General features: G+C 40.6%; 1 protein-coding gene across 3 annotated transcripts in view; it reads right to left on the reverse strand.

Moving 5' to 3' along the window:
* Positions 1–3,574: 3,574 nt before the first annotated feature.
* The window catches only part of map3k7 (mitogen-activated protein kinase kinase kinase 7), a 42,313-nt gene continuing 23,468 nt past the window's right edge, over positions 3,575–22,419 (reverse strand). For 2 of the 3 annotated variants that reach the window (XM_081602574.1, XM_081602575.1), the window contains exons 12-18: positions 18,888–19,035; positions 18,246–18,326; positions 13,552–13,619; positions 12,831–12,924; positions 10,107–10,168; positions 9,877–9,992; positions 3,575–4,990 (exon numbers count right to left, since the gene is read on the reverse strand). In XM_081602574.1, the coding sequence (XP_081458700.1) occupies positions 4,810–4,990; positions 9,877–9,992; positions 10,107–10,168; positions 12,831–12,924; positions 13,552–13,619; positions 18,246–18,326; positions 18,888–19,035 (750 nt within the window). In that variant the 3' untranslated portion in view covers positions 3,575–4,809. The remainder of the gene's footprint in view (positions 4,991–9,876; positions 9,993–10,106; positions 10,169–12,830; positions 12,925–13,551; positions 13,620–18,245; positions 18,327–18,887; positions 19,036–22,419) is intronic. The other variant, XM_081602576.1, reaches the window with a different exon arrangement.

The following is a 22,419-nucleotide window of genomic DNA, read 5'->3' on the forward strand; positions in this document are numbered from 1 at the left end:
TGGTGTTTGCTGAGATCCATGAAACCTCAGTGCATGTGTAGGTTGAGGGTTTTACAACATCAACTTGGAGTTTCATAATAAAGGAGGAAGAAAAATCTTTTATTAATAAAAGAGGAAAACTGGAATTAAAGTGAGAAATTTTGTTTTATGTTTTTGTGGCTCTTATTCATAAATATTTGGACAGGATGGGAGGAGAGAGATGGGGGACAACTGCTTTGAAGACTGCAGCCTCTATATGGTGCTCTTGCTCTACCGCTGACCACTGGGTCACACAATGCAAGAGTGTCTTTTTTTAAGTTTTAGCAGGTCATACTTGAGCACATTTACTATTTTCCCTCTGGTGTTGGCGTGGCATGGACAGATCAACTTGCAAACAGATTTCATGTGAAAATGTGAGTTTTCCACAAAGTCTCATCTTTCTCAAGCATTTCTTCAACATAATCAGGTGATCTACTAATGAGCATGTGTCGAATATTTTTAAGCTCAAGTTGTGTGAAAACATTTTCAGGTTTAATTTTATGAAATAATCATCTTGAACAAAATTATTCACAGATGTGCTGGATGTAGTTTAGCATCAGCAAAACACTGAATGTAAGTTTAAAAATCTCATTTACATCTTCATGACAGACTTGGGCACTGCGGCTGATTTTTATCCATTAATTTTTTCATTTCTGTTTGATAAAATACACAATGCAATCAGTGGTCCATGCGTTGATGCTATAATGTTAGACTGGTAAACCCCAAAGCCGTTGGAACCATACACCTGACGGAGGGTACATGTACTTTCTTACTGTTACTGTATTGAAATGATTCCAGTACACTCTGACATCAGGCCACGTTTCCAACAAACTCAGAGCTTCCTGCATAAGGTCTGCATTATCTTCAGCTATCGAGACAGAAAAAGCCTGTTGCAATGATGGAGTTTTATAAGCATCAGGGAACAAAAAATGTATAATTGTATGACTGAAGTTATTTTTGATATTGGAAGGTTTTTATTAAACTTCAACTCTACAGTACTTGTCTACAGCAGAGTGACAATAGGAAGCATGGCATTTTTTTGACCATTTCTCATTTCTGCAAATAAATATTACAATTTTGCTTGGAATTTCAGAGACATGTCAGGAGTTCATAGAATAAAAGAACAATGTTCATTTTACTCAAACATATCAGTATAAAGAGTAAAATCAGAGAAACTGCTCATTTTAAGTGGTCTTAGTTTTTTCCAGAACTGTATGTCAAACATGACTTCAGAGAACTGAATGCGTAATCTAACATGTTGAAAGTGGCCTCTGTCCCTTTAAGAAGCTCCTGCTCTTTCTGAAATTCTGCTTCAGTTTATCATCACTATGCGCCTCCATGATGCCGTTTACAACCATTACTCGGAGCGTTGTACTGAGGAGCAACTCATATGATGAGCTCAGCAGACTCTCAGTTCCACCAGGTGTTTGCAAACTGCTGCTGCTAGTCTGTAGGAACTGAGTGGGGGAGGGTTGATCTGTGAGGCAGAATATGTGCTTGGAGACTGCCGCTCTGAATAGATTAAAGGATTTCTCAAACATGCATGAAACAATCAAGGCAACACTCCAAGCACATTTCTGATAAGGGAATGAAGTCATAATATAAAGCTAAAAAAAAGTTGCTTTCACATGATGCTGCCCCTTTAAATAGCTCCCACTCCCAGAGCTGGATCATTGTTAGTTAACATTACCACCTGCAGCAGTAAAACAGTTGATACACTGGTCAACAGCCAAAATATTGTCTGGGGTTTTTCATCTGTTTCAGGGTCATGTTGATGAATCAAAAAAAAATAATCACATTGGTTTTGCTCAATCAGGTCAACTTTCTGAACTATGGAGTAACATGAGCATCAAAATGCATGACTTGTTCTCACATCTGGAGAATCTGATCAATGATGAGCAGAAGAGATTCCATCAGGACAGAAAAGAGATGGAGAATTTTGCACAATGAAGACAAAATTTACTAATTAACCAATACATACACGTATTACTGTTTATTATTCAATTTACAGAAATCCAAATTTGTAACATTTAATTAATACATTTTGTTAGAAAACATTTTTTCCTCCTAAAACCATTTTTGGATGAGAAATATTAAAGGAAATTAACTGATAATGTCAAAAATGTCACTAATTTAGTCAGAAGATCAGATTTCTCTAAATCAAATCAGAAAAACCTGATTGAGAAAAATGGATCATTTTTGGATCCAGTGGTACAAAATAATCCTGATTCAGTTGAAAAATATGAGCAACTTCCAAAAAATATTTTGTATCCCAGTGTACAAAAAATATATGCAGAGATCATTACCATTATTACCATCATCTCCATGCAAATATATTAATGTTTGCATAGATCACTGCATATGAGATTTTCCTCTGTCTCGTGCTCCACATTGTAAACCACTAACAGCAGAGATGCTGCTTCCTGCAGAACTCCTGCATCTGCTTTCCAATTACAGTCACAGATGTTTCCACAATGCCTCACAAACTGCAATCCATTTACACACATCTGAAAGTATTCAGCAAATAAATGAGCAACAGTTCATGGTTTCGGTTCATTTAAGTTAAGAAGTTAAGACAAGAGTAGTCGATCAGGATCCACCCTTTAACCCATTAAAGGCCAACGAGTACAAAAAAACAAGAAAAGCTAATTTTAAATCCAATAAATACAGGCGCAAAATAAGCAGTGGTATTAAATATGATGTTGCAGAAAGAATCTGCTAACTCCATGCAGAGGCAGACCCCAGGCCGGGATTTGAACCCAGGACTTGCAGCAGTGAATATCCACAGGTGCTTTTAATGTAACTGTAACATAAAAGCTGGGATGAGGCCTGAATGCAGACTGTGTGCAGACCGCAGTGAAGAGCATGTTCATTCGTCAGCATGATCCCCCAACAGGACAACCATCCACTGTCACCTCCACAAATCTGACCTTCATGAAAGAAAAGCACGTTGTTTCAGGTTTGCATCATGTGCAAACCTTAAATGTGCTAGAAGATGCTAAACTCTTTAGCTTACTTCCAAAAGCAGCAGCGTGCATCATCCTCACCGCACCATGCCCATGGAGGTGGCAGCAGTATGCTGTGGGGATGCTTGTCCTCAGCAGGAACAGATCAGCTGGTCAGATGATTTGAAGATGAACAGAGTGAAATAAAAATTGATGAAAGCTGAAGCTGGTTCGCCTTAAAGCAGAGCAGCACAGCCAGGGTACAACGGTCCAGTCAAAGCTACAAGAAAACTGAAGGCCACTAACTAGCCACACGTCTCTGGGTGTAAAAGGGGCACCGTCAACATGTTCTTTTATTATTCACTTTCTTATTCTTTAAAGTCTTGGAGAACCATGAGTCATTTTTCTCCCATGGTTACTCTGTGTTGGCCAATCAGAACTGACAGTAAAGTTTTAGTTTGGAACATGATGACATGTGAAACCTTGTGGAAGGATCTGGATTTTTCCTGCTAGTTACTTTATTTGAGCTGTTTGAACACAGATGTTCGCCGAACAGTTCCTTGACTGTCTGAAACAAAACTTCTTAAAACAATCAGTAACACAGTGAATCATTGCACAGATACACCATTCAGTTTATTGTAGAATGCCTTCTAGATCTCCTTTTCACAGGAAGTTGGAAACACCTGCAGGTTACATGTAGGATGAATCTACATCAGGAGGGGCCTGGCCACTTTAAAAATACTTACTAAAAAAGGAAATAAAATGTCGGAGTAGCCAGAGTAAAATCAGTGACTGTGCAAACATATCTGGAGGATGTGAGGCATAAAGTACATCAAGTGTTCCTATAAAGCTGTTAGGAAACAGATTCACACATTCCTCTGCTTTCTCACCAGAAAACATTCCCACCTCAGCCTTAACGTTAAAATCTGCTCCGTTTTTTACTCTGTAATAGCTGTCCCATAAAACAAGCACTTAAATGCAGGCAACCTCTAAGGCAACATGTGAACTACAAGCAGACTGCGCTCAAACGCATCCTGGACAGCAAGGGCCTTCCCAGACCGGTTCTGATCCGCTCTAACGGGAAGATACCACAGAACCAATTTGCCAAATCCACTGCTGGATACAAAATACAAAAACATTACACACACAATACTGAGGTCAAACAATCAGGGAATCCACAGCTTAGTGTTGGCTCCAGAAGCTGCAGGAGGTGAAGGAGCTGCAGCAGCCAGACTTCCTGCTGCTGCTGTGAGGCGTGACCAGGAGGAGGGGTCCAGGAGGGGAACGAGGAAAAGCTGAAGAGATTCTGCTCGTTTCCAGGAGACCAGGTGTGTTTTGCATAAGCAGGATCCCGTGTACACAGCAGGGCACATTTCAAACCCCCTGCTAGCTTCTGGTTGTTCTGCAGACAGTTAGCTAAATGAACTCCATCCCAGTTTCACATTCTGTGGAGTGCCATGATGATCCAAACACACACTCACAAGGCAGCCTGGAGTCCTGAGTGCAAATGCAAAAAACCCACACAAGCTCCCACTGCTGTGGCCTCAGCCTGTCCGTCCTGCAGCAGCTGCTTGTCAGTCAGTCAGTCAGTCAGTCAGTCAGTCAGTCAGTCAGTCAGTCAGTCAGTCAGTCAGTCAGTCAGTCAGTCAGTCAGTCAGTCAGTCAGTCAGTCAGTCTCCCGCCCCTCCCCTCCTGCTGGGGCCATGGTCACAGAAGATGCTGCAGCTGTTTGTCTTCTTATAGAGTCTGTGATGCACCATGCAGGACATGCTAGATGGGGACATGTGCGTGTGTATGTGTGTGTGTGTGTGATGCAGTGAAGCAGAGAGGATGCTGGGTAGTGTCCTCATGATGTGCCCTGTCTCTTCTGCTGCTGCACCCGGATCAGCTCCAGCTGCTTCTTGCACTTCTGGTAGTAGGTGGACAGACTCTTGTTCTCTTCCAGCAGCTTCTTGTGCTCCTGCACCAGACGGGATGTGTTCTGCTGGTCCTTCTCGTCTTGGTCCAGTTCAGCGATCAGCTCCGTCCTGCACACAGGTCATTTTAAACATACACTTGAAGTAATGCATTCCAAACCACTTCCAGGCTGTGTTGCCATTCCATACAAACATGAAACAGTTTTAGTCCGGTAACCTGATGGGGTTTATCTGGAAGCAACTCAACAGTTCAGCAGACCTGTGGACAAACCTGGATCAGACTTCACAATGTAAGTAAAGTTGGTCTTAAATTAAATAAGATCTTTATACTTTACACACGTATAGTCATTGTTTAACTGCTGATATCTGTTGCATCTCTGGTTTAAATGCATCTAACATTGAATCAGACCAAGTCTAGGTTTCAGAGGACCTAGAAGCCAAAGAAATGGTTAAACTATCTGTTTACATTTTGAGACCAGGGTGCACAAAACCTACAGATCTGATGTGGTAAACCTAAGACAGGAAACTTAATTTACTGAAATGCCAATGCTTATCTTTTACTTAATGTAAAGGAAATCAAGTCTGGAAGTCACAACTTTAACAATCCATATTTTCCGTATTAATTAGGCCCAAGCAGCTAAGCGCTGCGTAGGTCTATTGTAATTGTATTGTAAATTATTATTATGCTTCTGTCAAAAGAATTGGCTTTTTGGGGGCTTTATCATATTCATGAAATATGACATGAAATTTGGTACACTTGTATAACTTCCTAAGGAGGTATACAATTAATGTCACAGTGCAAGTCAAACAGGAAGTCGGCCATTTTGGATTGAAGTTCCGATTTTCACTCCATTTTGGTCGTTTACAGCTTTCGCATTTGAACTCCTCCTCCTAGGGATTTTGATTGATCGGCTTCAAACTTGGTCAATGGTCGATTAAAAGTTATCAAAACGGTGAGTTTTATGCATGCTGAAGGGGCGGTACCAGGGGTCAAAGTTCGCCTACTCGCCATGAAACACGAAACTGTTATATCTCCTACACAAAAACTCACAGAGGCACCAAACTTTCAGTGATTGATCATCATCGGGTTAAATGATGATTTAACCCGATGATGGGTTATATCATCAATGAGTCATCATCGATGATGACTCATTGATGACTATTGAGATTTATTCCTCAATAGTCATCAATGATGACCCAATAATGACCATTGGGTGATCATTTGATGACCAAATGATGTCAAATGATGACATCACTTAGGTCACGCCCCCTGAGAACAGTAAGTGTCATGTTTTACTGTGAACAGTCTCTGTGTGACCCCTTTGACCTAATCAATATGAAACTGTGTCCAGAGACAGAAGACATGTTGCTGTGTTGTGGATTCCAACCCTGACTGGTTTCGATGGAGTAGGTGGGCGTAGTGGCGTGGCGAACTGACCTGTAATGCAGTTGTGATACATTTGGCTTTAAATTCCACAGTTTTGAGCCGAGCTGCACCAAACTCACTAGGATGAATCTTTATCCACCCGCCGACAGGAATCCAGGGTTTCCCCCAGTGTATTATAAGCCTGGCAGCCAGTCATGCTTTACTAGCCCCGTCACCTGGCTATGCATTGCTTGTTTACGTTTCTAGGGGGGAAAAAAATAAATAAAAAAATTGCTTATTTTTTACTTTTTTTAAAAGCTGCAAGAGTCTCTGTTGCTCTGAGGATTTCACTAGCAGAGCAGATTTATTCCTAAATGATAGGTTTATAATAGATAGGTTTATAGTTTATGCATTTAAAGCCGACAGCGCACGGACTAATCACACCCTGGCGCCTCTGCTCTTTGCCTCGCGCGCTGCCGCTGCTTTACCTCAGCGGGATCGCGTGCGCCTCCTTTCACTCAAACTGGACACTTACTGTGAGGAATTATGATCCTTTGGAGAACTCTAGGTAATAGTTTAAAACCCGCTGCGTTAGCTCTGGTTGTGCAGCTTAATGTGAACCGCAGGAATAACTTGTAGCGAATTCAGAGGTGGCATGTGAAGTGGTGAGAATGATTTATCTTTGTGAACGAACAATTATATGCGCCGTTTACATCTCAACACGCTGCCCAGCGTGTGGCTCTGTGTCTGTCTTCCCTGTAAAGTTTATTGTGATCCTGGTTGGCCAGAGTGTTTGTGGATAATGACCACCGCTAACCTCATCATGCAGGTTCAGCCCGGTGAGGAGCTTTCGCGCCCTCTGGTCTGTAACGCATCACGCTGATTTTATATTTTTTTTTTTAGTATTATTTTTCCGGTTACATTTTGCATCAAACGCGTTGTCTACTTAGAGTTAATGCGCGCGGTGGCACGGAGATCTGAGAAACTCGTCCAGAAACTCGACGAACCAAAACAGTTTCTGTGACGATTAAAAACTCAACAGACATGAAATGAAAGAGCTGCTAAAGCCACATTAGCAGCATTGAATTAAATCTCCCGTTTGTTGCGCATCTCTGCGTAGTGCAGCGGATTACCTCATCATCCAGGGCCAGTCCAAGGCTGTTTGAGGCCTTGAGCAGACTTTGACTTAGGGGCCCCTCTTGCTGCTAAAAACATCAGCACCTCTAACAGCTTCTGTGTTAGATTTAGTGAAATATAGGCGAAGGGAGTAGTTTAATTGGCCAGCCTAAAAAGCAATAATCGCAGTTTACTAATTTGTGTAAATTCAAAGATTAAACTCACAGCATCAGATTGTTGGTATGGTAACAAAACAATCCAACTATGAATATTATTCTTTGAAGTTTTACAAAGTAAACATGCCAGCTCCTTAAAATCTTGGATCTAAATGTTAAACAATTTAAATTCTTTTAATTTATGTATGCCTTAACAATTGAATCGAATTTAATAGCATTGATAATCTCAATAAACAAGTGTTACATTTATGTATCTGTGGTCTGTTTTAAAATATTAGCGTTTATGGGGCCCCTGGAGTCCTTGGGGGCCTGATGGACCTGCTAACTTAATTTGGATTAAACAGAAGTGCAAATTTGTTGTTTTTAGTCTAGTTGTGGGTTTAAATAGCATTTTACAGAAGATGTCTTCCTGTAACATATAATTACAAAGTAATACTTTTACATTTCCTGTCAACTTAACATCTTTTAATACAAAAACACGGTAGACCACCGGTGGACCGCCTCGACGCCCCGACCACCGGGCTTAGCAAATTTTCTGGGGGAATCCCTGGAATCTATAACAAACTTTGGTGGGTGTGGCCTAATTTCCCTACAGCGTTCCCTAGAATATTGAATTATTAAACTTGGTACACATCTTGTCAGGACCTATAAAAAAGTCTCTTGGAGTCATTGTCCAAACCCAACAGCAAGTCGGCCATTTTGGATCAAAGCTGCCATTTCCTCTTTTTTGTAGACGTCGCATCTGTTTGAACTCCTCCTACAGCTTTTGAGATACAGACTTAAAACTCAGTGAGCACACTCTGGAGGCATTGAAGGTCAAACGTTATCAAAAGATTTCTTGTACATCAAAATATGTGGGCGTGGCTAAGTGTCAAACTTTGACTATTCGCCATGAAACATCAAGGTTCAATAACTTCCACATGCAAGGTCACAGCTGCATCAGACTTCCTATATCTCACTACAGACCAGTCCTAATCACATTGTCATGTTCAATTGATGACATCACCGTAGCCACGCCCACTTCCGACAGGAAGTCACCTGTTTTTTCTACTGTATGTCTTACTTTTACTCTATGATTCATATGGGTCTAATCCTGTGCCAACTGACATAAAATGACATGATGATGAACTCTGTCAATGCTGGCTGCTGATTAAACAGTACGAGCGTGGCCGAACAGCAAATTTGAATCCCTCTGCGTTTGCATACCATCGTCTCTAAATCACACATGCATCATCCAATTTCCACCAAACTTGTTATGATTGACTCTTGTTAATAATAACAAGCCCCATAGCAGTACATTACATTGTAATTTGACTCCACTGCGCCCCCTAGGTTAATCAGTCAGTTACATCTCCTCTCTACATTGGCCGATCTGCACCAGATTTTGGGTGCTTCGTCGGGGAGTGCTACCGAAAGCGTCGATTAGTATCGCCTGGCGGACGGGTGGGGGAACTGCGCAAGAGTGTCTGCAGTGCGGGAACCCCCGCGGAGGCCAATAGGCCGGAACGGCGCTGAGCTGTGAGGGCCGTTCGAGGCTGCTCACAGCCTGGTTTCTTTCTGAAAAAAGGAGACTTTGGAAACTACAAAAAAAGAGAAATTACTGAATTAAAGGTGTATTTGACATTTTGTGGCTTACTATCCTATCGTTCCACAGCGTCTGATCCTCTCGATTGACAAATGACAAGGGAATAGACTTGGTTAGCTGGTTTCCACTTCAAGATTGAAAGTCTTTAATTTAGACTTTCAATCTGCTTCAGTTAAGTTCCAGATTTTTCCCACACTTGTTGACTACAAAATAAAACTCTGGTGATGTCCCACAGCATCCTAACATGCACAACAGGTGGTATATGGTTTATCACCTGGATAAACCTTTCATCATTTCTGAAGTTAAACCATGAATACAAAACATCTACTAAAAGTGAACATTTTGATGCATCTTGAACTGATAACTTTTTAATCACCAACATACTGCTGTTACTAGGGAAACTAAGGTTTTAACTGTTCAGTGTAAGCACAGTGTAACAATGTTCAGCCTGTTAAAACAACACGTTTAAAGAGTTTATTTTTATTTGAGCGCCATTTTAAGGTGCAACGCTGCAATGAACCTGGTCAGTTCAGTTCAGAGGGAAGCTAGTTGTTAAAGGAGAAGTTGTTGTGGCTCAACAGAGACATCAGTACATGTATTATGCAAGTAACACTAACTCACACACTTCCACACATGCTCATAGAAGGAAGATAAAGTTATCGTTTCTATTTACTTCCTTTACTGATGTATTCTCTGATAGAACAGACGTTGACAGCTTGCCATGAACAGCCAGAGCTGCAGCAGCAACACTTACTTCCGCTGAATCAGCAGGGCGATCTCAGTTTGGACTTTCAGATATTCTTGGGCCATTTTGCAGTGCTGCTCAAACACCGCCATGGACTCTTTGGAGTTCGGACAGGGAGCAAGAGGCTGGAAGACAGAGTATGTTGTCAGGAGTAATGGAGGCAGAAACTGAAAGCTGCTACAGACTACAGCTAATTAAACACAGCTAGCATAGAACTGGTAGCAGAGAGGATGAGGTACCTGCAGCTGGTGATCCAGGGTCAGATAAGCCATGGGAATGGAGTTGTCTGAGCCATTAGTGTCTGTGAACAGAGCAGACAGATAAGCTGATGGCTGCTGGGGCTGAAGTTCTTCTTCTCCATCAGTGTATTCCTCTTCAGATCACTATGACAGCGCTTTGCAAGAGGCTTTAAAGACTTTCCCTCATATTGTTATGTTATCACTACTTGTAATACAATATCTGTATGGGATTCAAATGATGAACCAACAAAGTAGAGCATAATTGTAAAGTGGAGGGAACCCGAAATATGTTTTTTAGAGGTTTTACAAGTACAAACATAAAAAGGTGATTCGCAAAGACAAAGTCCAGAATGTCTCCAACAGCTTTCAGAAGTCACTGAATAAGGAAATGGAGTGACCTGTGTGTGATTAATCTCTGAACAGTGCTGGAAGCTCAGATGTTCCTTGAAGGTCTCAGATGTTAGTTGGAGAATATCAGAGAACATCCAGCATCATGCAGACCAGAGAGCTCAGCAGAGCTAGGTTCTACCACAATGGTAGAATCCAGGTCCTGGAGGGCCGGTCCTCCTGCAATCATACATGTCTCCCTGGTCCAACACATTTCAATCAAATAGTTGAATTACCTCCAAAGTAGGGCTGTATAAATAAATCGATTCGGCGATATATATCGATATTTTCCGCCCTCTGGAAGTATTGATTTTTCATCCGCGAGTATCAATCCGTTAAACCAGGGGTCCATAGCCTTATAGCTCTTTTTAAAGTCTAGCTTGTCCCTCAGTCTCACTTTTAACTTGAGCTTAAAGTGCACATTATAAACTACACACCAGTTTTTAAATTGTGTTAATAAGCCAAGTATAACCGGAGTTATGCTAAAATTAGTAAACCATATCTTTCCGACTGTCAGAGAAATGTCAAAAGCGCTGCCATTCCCCGGCTTTTCCGATTATGTGAGAGGGAATGAGCTTCCAAACTACAAAACGAAACGAAACGAAACATTAAGATTCCTGTGTTTTTGGACATGTAAAATCTTCAATAAATAATGATGGGCTGTATTTTGTTGCTGAGAAACGAAGTAAAGTTGCGCAAGTAACCCTGAAAGAGAAGTGGAACGGAGAAGTGGAACGGAGAAGTGGAACGGAGAAGCGGAAAGGAGTAGCGGCGCGAACGGAGCAGCTGCAAAAGCAGTGAGATCGCGAAATTAATGCAAATTTCGACTGGTAGCATTCACTTCGTAATTAGTTTTTAGCTTAGCGGTTTCTGTTCTGTATATAAAGGATTACCTGAAGAATGAACAAGGGTTGATAACATCCGAAGCGGGTGTGCAGCGGCACTGCGTTTTGAGCAGGAAGACGAAGAGGAAAAACCCCGAGCCGGAATCCGCAGTGAGGATTTCCATGATAACAATGGCTGATCGATCATTCTTATTAGCAACAGACAAAGAGTATCAGAGACTGAGAGAACTATGAGATCCTGGCAGTTTGAGAGGCAGCTACTCAGAGATCCAAGCAGGGGAATAGCGGCGCTGCGTAGCTGCAGGGAGTCGATCACTACGGGGTGAGGCGGAGCCACTACTTTAGCAGTTAGAAGAAAGCAGCTTACAGCCACGACTAACTCCGGGAGCCAAGGTAGAAAAGCCTTTTCCCCCATAGTTCAAAAGACTGGATTTGTGGCTGCATTTTGGAGTAAAAATGCAGCCACAATGTCCAAAAGAAAAAACATAAGTGCAATCATCATATTGAGAGTCTACAGAGGCTGATAATCTCACCACTCTGCTCCTCGATTACAGTTTAAACTTCTAAGTTTTATGTCAAATCCACATGAATTAAATGACATAAACTAATTCTCTCACTGCATCTTGGATTCATTTTGTCCAGCTGCAGACTGTGAGACTGTCAGTTAACTAAATTCAAGTCTATGGAACACAAAATGTCACTAAAATCACTCTGTCCTTCTAAAATCTTTCAGAAAATTGTAAAAATGCACTGAATCGCATTGAATCATATCGAACTGTATCGCTCAGCAAATATCGTGATACATATCGTATCGTGACCAGAATATCGTATATCATATCGTATCGTAAAATTATTGTATCACTACACCCCTACTCCAAAGTGCAGTCAAGTTCTCCAGTGTCCTGCTAAGGACATCATTATTTGACTCTGGTGTGTTGAAGCAGACACAATTAATGGTTTCAGGACTGCGGTTCTTGAGGCCTGGATTTGTCCACCCCTGTTCTACAACAACATCTCCCAGAGATCTGTCCAACCAATCAGCTCATGTGTAGAGTATGACATGGAGGCATGTTCTGCCTAGCAACACCTCAACTGACTGGCTAGGCAAGGAGAGATTTACACAGCTCAAATGGTAAAATGTGTTGTTAGGGCAAGCTTTAATTAATCAATCAATTAATAAGTGTGCACACTACAACTCTAACTCTTTTATAAAAGAGTTGCACAAAGAGGACCACAACTGATGAAAGTCATCCAAGATCTTGCTTAAATTTCTCCAAAGGCCATGTACTGAACTCAACAATCATGTGGAAGATGGTGCTGGGGTCAAAACGTATTACTTTTAGTATCAATATAAAATGTGTGAATAAAATGTACAAGGTAGTGAACTGGGAGAAACAGTGCACAAGTAATTTCATGCAGAGGTTTTCATTAGAAGTCTTAGGTAAGACAAGCTGATGTCCAGATGACGTTTGTGTTCCAAGTGTGGGGTCACCTGTGGGGTCGTCGTGGGGGAAGTAGCTTCTATTGTTCGACTTGTCAGGTGGCCTCACACTGGGACTGGAGGAGCGGCTGCTACTCCTGCTCCCCTGAAACAGGAAAAACACACATTCAACAGAGAACCCTCACACACACAGACTGCCTGAGGTAAAAATGAACTAAAACATGCAGTTCATCACACATTAAAAAAACCACTAGAACCGTCAACATTTCAACATTAATGCAATATAAAGCTACCCATTTTGACCTAAAAACCTCTCTCACAGGAGGTTTCCCTAATTCACATCAGTGTGTTCTGGACTTGATACGTGGAGTGTGATAAACAACAGTGAAAGAAAAATGTTTCCATGACGACAACAAAAAAAGTTGATCCTTTTCTATTTTCTTGTGATGCGTTGCTAACAAAGGTGTAAACATCTTTGTGGACGAGCTCAACATTTCTCAAGCACAAATTATTCTGGTCACAACAAATCAAACTCAGATTGATTTGTTGACAGATGTATAATACAAGATTGAGCAAATCACTGACTCTACGATCCTGACAAATTTTCTCACTGTCATTTGTGAAAAAAACTTCACTAGGTTTCAAAGCAGGATTACAAATATCAAAATGAATTCCCATTTCTGCCACTTGGCAAGTTAATATCAGACAACACATCAACAAATTGTATTGAAATTAGAAATATCAATTCCAGATGATGCTACTACTGCCTTACCTGACTGGACTCTGTGCCAATAGCTGGCAGATCCTGGACAGACCGGCGTCTTTGAGCCTCGCAGGTGGCTGTGGACAAGAGGACAAGGCAAGCAAAAACGAGGGACAGAATGAGACCGAGAGGATCAGGAAGCTGTGGTGGGAGACACATGGGATGCTGTTGCTCAACATGGGACTAATTCAATGGTTTATGTTCAGGCCTCCCAAAATATAGATTTGGAGGTTTGTGAAGAGAGCTTTCATTGCTTCCAGTCCGGCACACACATACTGGTGCAATCTAAAAGTATTCATACATCTGTTGGTCAAGCTTCCAAATATGATACAACCGCAAACCTCAAGATCTTTCTTTGCTTTGACGTGAAAAATCAACAAACCGCAGAATATGGTTGTGATGAGACAGCAAAGAAAATATGGTCTCAGCTGTTTCATATAAATTCAAACCTGAGGAGTGTGGCATGCATATTTATCTCCATAGAATCATGTTTTAGTGCAATTACAGTATTTCGGTGCCATTTTAGCAATTTTAAAAACTGAATCTTGGAAACCTGCACACTCAGATACTGGTGAGTGTCTGTGGCCAGTCACTGTTTTGCCAAAGATTTTAGATTAGATTTAGTTCTGAACTTTGATCTAAAGTAGTTTATTGTAAGTCTGATTGCATGTTTAGCCTCATTGTCCTTCTGGAAGGTGAATCCCAGTCTGAAGGTAGACTAAAATGTTTTCTCCAGTAATCACTTTAATGATTGAGTGTACAAGTCATCAATTATCAATAAAAACACAACCTTTTGTCACAACCTCAAACTTGTGACAAAATGTGACAAAAAATAATTGGGTAAGAATACTTTTGCAAGACACTCTTACTGCAAACTAAGTCAATCCACAGCAGCTTCTATTAATGAGTGTGCACTGAATAAAAGGCAAATGAACAAATGTTTGGCCAACATGGCTGAACAGAACTGAAAGGTACTGCTGGTGTCTGATATTTATTCATTTATGTACTGAGCAGATTGATACCATGTTTTAACCAGCCGCAGAAGATATGCAGCATGTGAAAAACATTAAAACATCAACATTTGTCCTCGCAAATGTACTGTATTTTTATTAATATAAAATTCATGTCAGATTACAAAGATTTTCCATAGGACACAAGTTGACAGGCTTCTTCAGATTTACTATAATACAGACCGCTACAGGAGATCTTTCCTGCCAACAGCCATCACTCTTTGCATTAACTCTTTGAAGACTTTGAACTAATGAGTTACAGCAGCATTTAATTTCTCTTTGGGATCAATAAAGAGAAATTTGAATTTGAATTATAATCCACTAATGTGTTGTAACATTACATTTTATGTAAAAGTCTCTCTGCTTTTACCACTCATACCAATATGTGCAATACATATTGTCAAGGACAAAACACACACACACACACACACATATATATATATATATATATTTTTTTTTTTTTACAAGTCATCAATTTAAACTGCTAATATTGATATGCTGAGCAGCAGAGATGCTTTTTAATGACAAACTTCAGCGGCTTCCTTGGCTTTCTGACTTTTTGCACATTTTCTTCATGGGAAGAAAATGGCATTCAACACATCTTCCCTCTAGTGCTGGCCAATATGGAAAAAAAAATCACATATCACAATATGGACAATTTCATGTCACAATAACAGTATATATCTCAATAGACCACAATTAAGTACATTTTCAGTTATTCTCTGAAAAATCTGGCAAAAATAACAGGAAAAGGGCTCTGGGATTATTTTAATCACAAGATTAAAAGAAATCAATTTGTATTCATTGTTCACTTCTGAATCATAGTTCCAAATTTAAAGGTACATCTGCATAGAAGATGACATAATGTGTTGTTGTTGCAAGCTTATATAATAACCAGATTCTGCAGGTATTTTATTCTACACCAGATGTAAAGGTTCATCTAACTCTGGCTGATATTATGCTCTATGAAACACTTCAGCATGAAACATGAGTACACATGTAAACAAGGACACAGCACACAACACAAAACACGACAGAGCAGAAGTCTGAATTTCCGTTTGCTAAACTAAACATTTGCTATGTCGACATTTTAACAAGTTCATGTACGCAAAGTTTAACCCTGATCTAGGTAAAACTATGAGTTAAATAAGTTTAGATGTTACTGGCACTTGAATTGTTGAACCTCCTTGAATAGTAATGATGCACAAATGGCTCATAGGTGCTACAAGATGTTCAAAATAATGTCCCTCTGTGCTATGGGATGCAAATGGACATTTTTCAAATTAAACTTCACTTTTAGAATTTTTTCTATATAGTTTTATTATAAGGTAGACCTTCTATGTCAGATTTGCAAATCATATTTCTATGAATCCTTCAAGGTAGGCTATTGAATACTGAAGCTATCTAAAAAACCGAAAATAAAAGAGTGGAAAAACAACAATTAGTGTTTGTGTGTGTGTTTTGGAAAGAGATGCGGGCTGGCTATGAGATTATGATGAATATAAATGTACCTGTATATAAAATTAATACGTCTTATTGGCCATAAGAGCAATGTTAATATTGAATATTGCTATCGGCCTGCATTTTGATAGGAGTTCATCTCTGATCTAAAGCAATGAGTTTGATCTCCCTTTACCAGATTAAGTTAGCATCACAAAGATCAGCTAAAAAAAACTGAATGTTTTTTTTTTATATCTTTATCAGAAATAGATTCAAGTATCAAAATTAGTGAAATTCTTCTTGGTATTAAGTTCATAATTGTCATATTATAAAAAGCCTAAAAGTGACACTAAAGACACAATGACTTTCTTAGCCTCTTATCTGGTCAAATTCAGGGTCTCTCATATGAGAGCTGTGAACGGAAGCCATTTCTGACACCCAGAGCTGTCCCCATTCCTTCATATTCATATCTCTGCTAGTAATAATAGCTCTGACCCTCAAAGCGAAGGAAATTAATCAAAATGACTTTTGCAAAGTTAATGGATTTAAAGAGAGAAAAAGAGGAAGAAAGAGTCATGCTTTCTCTTAGTCTTTTATGCATGAAAGTCAAGGACAAAGCCCAAAGAACTGGTGAGCCGATTTACTCTTTGTGCCCATGATTTATTGCAGTCAAGACAGGAAGACAACAGAACACAGAGCCATGAGTTAGCAAAATTGACTTATCTGGAAACTTGACTTGCAGTGATGTTCTCACTGATTTTCCAGTGAATTATTAAAAGTCACGATCCACTAAAAACTAGAGATGTGCCGATCAGGTTTTTTCCTGCCGATACCGATCACCGATACCGATCACATAATTATTATTTTTTATCATAAATACTACCGGTTACATTATGTGGAAAAAGGAACCACGAATTCACCTTAATTTAGACAAAAACTTGTTTTTAATAACTTTTTCCAAGAAGAAAACTAAACAAAACAGGCATTCTGCAAATTGTACTGCTATCAGTAATACTATCTTTAACAGACTGATAACATATGAAGGCTCTGAAGAGGCTAAATAATGCAAAGAGCCAAAATAAAACCTCTCAACATTGCCAAAAAAATTCAAGTACAAAACTTAACATTCAAAGGCAAATACAGGATCCATTACAATAAACAATCCAGAGTTACTGAATGAAAACTTCCTGATAGCATGGAGGCTAGCTGATTACTGCTAGTTCTGAGTGGCTGTTTCTGACTGAGCGGAGTAATTATGCAGAACTGGGAGGAGATTGATTATTTTTTTAGAGATTATCTGTCTCATGTTAGGACAGCGAAAGTTTTAATATGTATGTAAAATGTATTTTTTTAGGTTAGATGCTGCAGCTTTAAACAGAGGTTCAGTGTGAGAGTCACTACCAGGTGGAGCACAAGCGGCACTCCGTCTGTGAAATATTACTACCTGTAGCGCATAGCAGCGGTTCAACAGCGAGAGAAGAACCAGCGTCTTACAACGCAGACTTAAATAATTTTGCGGATTATTTGTTTAGCTTTCTGACCATCATGCTAATCTGGGTGAGTGTTTGTAGCTGTGCGCTGCTTTACCTGCTATCTGATCCTCCATATGTCTTTTTTACTGCAGTGAGCCTCGATGTAGCCAAACTCTGTCAAGTATGCCATTGTTTTTATGTCGTATTAGCTTCGTTGTGTTGATGCTTCATTGTGTTGATGCATTTTGACGGGATTCTCCCCACGTGCTTCAATTTTCCATATGATAGTTCCACATCGCTTAGGATTTGTTGCTGCGCTTTTGCGCAGTGTGAAGGAAAGAGGAGACCAGCTGCACAAGCAGGCTGCGAAATGAGATGCAGGTGATCGGTATCGGCATCAAGAGCCAATGATTGCCAATCACCGATCATGCACTTTTTCACGAAAATCGGCCGATTATGATCGGTTCGATCGGCACACCTCTACTAAAAACTGATTTTAGAGATTGCAAACTCAGATGAGAAAGTTTAATAGTAACTCATGTTCTGGTTTTGTCAACTAAAAAGTAAATCAAAAAGCAATGAGGAGAGAGACAACGTGTGGTTTTCCCACGCCAGCACAAATACAACCTTAAATCAGAAAACTAAACAGCCAGGAAATTTAGTGGTGATAAACAGGTAGAAACTGACACAAATGAGAGAACCATGTAAGCTGACAGCAACCCACAGGCTCAGTCAAGCAAGCTCTATCCAGTCACCGGGAAGCCCAGGGATCCAGTGATACCTGTGACGACGATCTTGGGGACATCCAGAATGGTCCCGAATGATGCAGTTTTGCGATGGCCTGGCTTATACTGGCTGCGTGCTGCAAAAACACACATATACACATAGAGCTGCGTACACAACAAGCATGCAGACTGAGACAGACTTTGGGCCCACAGCAATACTGCTAATATGGGTCATGTACATGCAAAGCGGAGAATGAACTTGTAAGAAAAACATGCACCCTGCCCATTCCAGGAGCAGTGCTGTGCAACACTTCTGAGCACATCAGCAGGCACTCATCTGCAATGCTTGACATTGTGGAAAACATTACAGAAACAGTTTGTTAAAGCAGCATCAAAGCCTAGAAAACAACACAGCAAACGCTGAAGCATAAATGAAAGCAGTGGTGTGTCTGCTTTATTTCTCAGCCTGTAGAGGAAAACATGACTGACCACTGTTTCTTACCGTTTTAAAACAAACTTAACACATTGAAATATGAAGCTTACAGAGTTGTGACAATATCCAGGTAAATAAAGAGAAAATAACTTCAGTCTGTGGAAAGTACTTTCTTAAAAGTCAATTCAAACAATAAAAACTGTAAATATCTCTTAATAATTTATACTCCCTGCATATTTTTGTGCAGTGTGATGTCTGCTTGTACCTGCAGGTGTAATCTGCATTGTGGGCTCCAACTCAGACAGGTCAGCACTCATTCGTTTGCTGTCGGAGGATGCAAAGCACTGTGTTCTTGCTGGCAGGCTCTCAACACTGCCTCCTCTGGACAAGGGTAAAGTTCTCAGTGGGTCTCCCTAAATAAAGAAAGAAAAAGAGATAATGTTGATTACAATAATTTCCTTCCAAAACAATTATTAAAAGGAAACCCATCAGGATATTAAAATGTATTACTTGCATAAAACCAAAGACAAAGAGAGGTGTAAAAGGCACTTAAGTTCCATAGTCAGGTCTTTTGTGAAGTGAGCTCCTAAAAGCTGGACTGAAGCCAAAACCAAAGAGGCTTTACCTGGTAATTCTACCCCTGTAGGGTCTCAGATCACAACCCTTACATCTCACAGGAGGAAACCACCTTACAAACCAGCTGTACACAAACCAAGTGACCTGGACAGTAGAAAGGTATGAGGAGATTGAAGCTCAGCTAGACTGCCCTGTAAGCCAGGAACTCTGTGAACCTTAGAGAGAGTACACCTGTAGTCAACCGAACTCAATGGAGAACGTTGCTCCCAAAGTTCTCCAACAGGAGATGGGAGACAAAATGTATGCCAACCAAGTCACAGCTGAAGGACCATCTTTAAAATCATGCTAGACTGTGACTGCAGAGAGGAGTTCCTTCAGTAGCATCCTGATGTACTGCAGCTAGACAAGAAGCATCATCACAGAACATGATACGAGCAACCACTAAATTACACTCCACACTGGCCATGTTCCAACTCTGATCCATGTTCCGGCCCTGTTTTAAGAACAGAGCCTCTTCTTTTAGCTCCCTAGTTCTGATGCTACTACCCCAAAGATGACGGTAGAAGAGATGATGCTTTCAGCAACACACTTATAGAATCTGCAGCATCTTCAGGATATCTGCAGCAACTTCCTGCAAACCTTATTATTGTTATATTAGTTAACAATGGTCTCAATACACAGGGTTTCCCCCAATGTATTATAAGCCTGACGGCAGGCCATGCTTTACTAGCCCCCACGCCAGACTAAGCATTGCTTGTTTTCCAAAGCCAGATTGCAATCATCTCTGTTACTCTAAGAGTTTCACTGGCAGAGAAGATTTATTCCTAAAAGATGGGTTTATAGAAGAAAGGTTTATAGTTGATGCCTTTAAAGTCGGGAGAGAGGATCAATCACACCGCTGGCACCTCTGCTCATTGCCTCGCGCTATACCCGTTTGATCTCTTAAGTTTACCTCAAAGCGGATCGCGGGTGCCTCCTTTCACTTAAACTGGACACAGGCTGACCTGTATGGATATTGACTTCAACCCTCGGTGAGGAATTATGTTTCTTTCCAGAACTCTTCGTCAAGGGAAAAGTTTAAACCCCACCACATTATATCTGGTTGCGCAGCTCTATGTGAACCGCAGGAATAACTTGCAGTTGTGCTTTCAGAGGTGCGAATGATTTATCTTGTAAACAAAGAGGCGTTTACATCTCAACACGCTGCCCAGCATGCGGCTCTGTCTTCAGAGTAAAGATTATGTATGTGGTTCTGGTTGGCCGGTGTATTAGTGGTTAATGAACCAGCGTTAACCTCATCATGCAGGTTCAGACCGGTGAGGAGCTTTTGCGCTCACCTCTTAGTCATGCATCATGCTGGCTTTATATTGTTTTATTTTTTTTTCTAGCATTATTTTTCCGGTTACACAATGCATCACACCATTTGTCCACTTAGTCAACAAGAGCTAATGCACATGGCCGCGCAGAGATCTGAAACTCTTGTCCCATAAACTCGAGCAACCAAAACAGTTTCTGTGGCACTTATTAAAAACTCAACAAACATGAAATGGAAGAGCTACCAAAGCCACATTAGCAGCAGTAAATTAAATCTCCCATTTGTTGCACATCTCTACAGGCAGTGGATTTAACTCATCTTGCAGGGTCAGTCCAAGATTGTATGAGGGCTTGAGCAGAATTTGACTTAGGGGCCCATTTTGTTGCTAAAAACATCAGCACCTCTAACAGCTTCTATGTAAGATTTAATCTGGGAGAGAGGAAGTAGTTTTAACTGGCCAACCTAAAAAGCAATAAGTTATAACTGCAGTTTACTAATTTGTATTTGTGAACAAACAGAGCTCAAACTCCAAGATTAAACTCATACCATCAGATTGGAGCTGTGGTAACAAAACAATCCAACTATGACAATTGTTCTTTGAACTTCTACAAAGTAAACTTGCCAAGTCCTTAAAATCTTACATTTAAATGTTAAACAATGTAAAATCTTTGATTTTCTGTATGCTGAAATCTCAATAAAATACAGTGGGGAGAACAAGTATTTGATACACTGTTGATTTTTCAGGTTTTCCCACTTGCAAAGCATGTAGAAGACTGTAATTTTTATCATAGGTACTCTTCAACTGTGAGTGATGGAATCTAAAACAAAAATCCAGAAAAATACAATGTATGATTTTTAAATAATTAATTTACATTTTATTGTGTGAAATAAGTATTTGATCATCTATCTATTTTGGCTCTCACAGACATGTTAGTTCTTCTTTAAGAAGCCCTCATGTTCTCCACTCATTACCTGTATTAACTGCACCTGTTTGAACTCGTTACCTGTATAAAAGACACCTGTCCACACACTCAATCAATCAGACTCCAGCATCTCCACAATGCCCAAGACCAGAGAGCTGTGTAAGGACATCAGGGATAAAATTGTAGACCTGCACAAGGCTGGGATGGGCTACAGGACAATAGGTAAGCAGCTTGGTGAGAAGGCAACAACAGTTGGTGCAATTATTAGAAAATGGAAGAAATACAAAATAACGGAAAATCTCCCTCGGTCTGGGGCTCCATGCAAGATCTCACCTCGTGGAGCATCATTGATCTTGAGGAAGGTGAGGAATGAGCCCAGAACTACACGGCAGGACCTGGTCAATGACCTGAATAGAGCTGGGACCACATTCTCAAAGAAAACAATCAGTAACACTCTACGCTGTCAAGGATTAAAATCCTGCAGTGCACGCAAGGTGCCCTTCCTCAAGCCAACGCATGTCAAAGCCTGTCTGATGTTTGCAAATGACCATCTGAATGATCCAAAGGAGGAATGGGAGAAGGTCATGTGGTCTGATGAGACAAAAATAGAATTTTTTGGTTTAAACTCCACTCGTCATGTTTGGAGGAAGAAGAATGATGAGTACAACCCCAAGAACACCATCCCAACCGTGAACCATGGCGGTGGAAACATCATTCTTTGGGGATGCTTTTCTGCAAAGGGGACAGGACGACTGCACCATATTCTGGGAAGGATGGATGGGGCCATGTATTGTGAGATTTTGGCCAACAACCTCCTTCCCTCAGTAAGAGCACTGAAGATGGGTGGTGGCTGGGTCTTCCAGCATGATAACGACCCAAAACACACACCCAGGGCAACTAAAGAGTGGCTCCGTAGGAAACATCTTAAGGTCCTGGAGTGGCCTAGCCAGTCTCCAGACCTGAATCCAATAGAAAATCTTTGG

This window comes from Poecilia reticulata, chromosome 21 (genome assembly GCF_904066995.2).
Source record: "Poecilia reticulata chromosome 21, P_reticulata-male-v2, whole genome shotgun sequence".
Classification (NCBI taxonomy): Eukaryota; Metazoa; Chordata; class Actinopteri; order Cyprinodontiformes; family Poeciliidae; genus Poecilia; species Poecilia reticulata.